The sequence below is a fragment of the Lagopus leucura genome, unplaced genomic scaffold (genome assembly GCF_019238085.1).
Source record: "Lagopus leucura isolate 7727_CA_CO unplaced genomic scaffold, USGS_WTPT01 33369-0_obj-0_obj, whole genome shotgun sequence".
NCBI classification, from domain to species: domain Eukaryota; kingdom Metazoa; phylum Chordata; class Aves; order Galliformes; family Phasianidae; genus Lagopus; species Lagopus leucura.
Window position 1 is genome coordinate 1 of NW_024964703.1, and position 1,190 is coordinate 1,190.

At 63.6% G+C, this 1,190-nt stretch overlaps 1 protein-coding gene across 1 annotated transcript; it reads right to left on the reverse strand.

The window, feature by feature from the left end:
* Positions 1 to 5: 5 nt before the first annotated feature.
* Positions 6 to 1,022, reverse strand: LAMTOR1 (late endosomal/lysosomal adaptor, MAPK and MTOR activator 1; the record flags this gene model as incomplete). The annotated part of the gene is made up of 3 exons (XM_042892215.1): positions 6 to 153; positions 244 to 321; positions 877 to 1,022. Coding segments are annotated over 3 exons (372 nt in total), but the record flags the coding sequence as incomplete, so codon positions are not given.
* Between the last annotated feature and the right edge of the window lie 168 nt (positions 1,023 to 1,190).

Below are 1,190 nucleotides of genomic sequence, written 5' to 3' on the forward strand. Positions count from 1 at the left end.
TGGGGGAGGGCTGCTCTCCTCCTCACCTGCTGCAGGTCTGCAAAAGGGACCGGCTCGCTGGCCAGCACCTGGTGTGGTTGGTTGGTGAGGGAAGGCAGCAGCGGGAGCTTCTTCCAGTGCGTCAGGCTGTTGCTCAGCATGGCCAGGCGGGTGCTGGGGGTGAAAGAAGGCGAAGCGTTGTCACGAGTCCCAGCGGCTCAGCAGAGAAGCACCCAGCCCTCCCAAAACGCTCTGCAGACCCACCTGTACTGCCGGGCTCTGTCCATGTACTCGTGCTGCTCCATCCCCTGCGAATCCGCCGCCGACACGTCGATGATGTTGCTGCAGAGACACGAGGGCCGCGCTGCCTATGGGGGGACGTTTCTTCCCCCAACGATCAGCATGGGGAGCAGCACAGCCCCGGCCTGTGGCAACGTCTGACGCTACGCCGGGTGGCTGAGGATCACGGAGGCGTTTTCCAACCACGATTCTGTGTCAGACCTCGGCCTCGCGGGGTTGGAAAAGACCCCCAAAATCTCAGCTAGCCCAACTCACCCTCACTGAACCCTAAGGCCGCATCCCAGCAGCTCCTGAACGCCCCCCAAGGGATGGCGGCTCCGCGCTACAAAGAAACCCGGCCCCCATCACCTCCTCCAGCCCGGCCCCCATCACCTCCTCCAGCCCGGCCCCCATCATCTCCAGCCCAAAGGTGTTTCCTCGCATCCCCCCCCACTCATCCCTGACTTCCATCCTCCTTCCAGGAGACGCCCTGAGAGCAACTCAGCCCTCTTTCCAACAGCCCCGCTTCCATTCCCCCTGTCTGGTTTCCCCCACCCTTCCCTGCTCCCTTGTACATCCCAGCACCTCTCGCAGAGACCAGGCAGCTCGAGGGCTTACATGGCCGTCTTGGCGAGGATGGAGGACAGCATGGCCTGCTCGTCGGTGCGGGCTGAGGGCAGGCTGTGACAGCTCTGCTCCGCTCCATTCAGTGCCTTGTTGGGAGGGCTGGCCGCCGGCTCCAGCAGCCGCTTTGTCTCTTCTTCCTAAGAGAAACAGTGGGAGAATTGTGAGGAGGAGGACAGAAGGAACCGGCTCTGCTTCCCCGCTTCCTTCCCACCTCCCAGATCCCCCAGGAGGGGGGGCAGTAAACGCAGCAGCCCTCTGCCCACCCCTGCTTACCCTTACAGCCCCCGTGGGGACGTTCCTCGGGG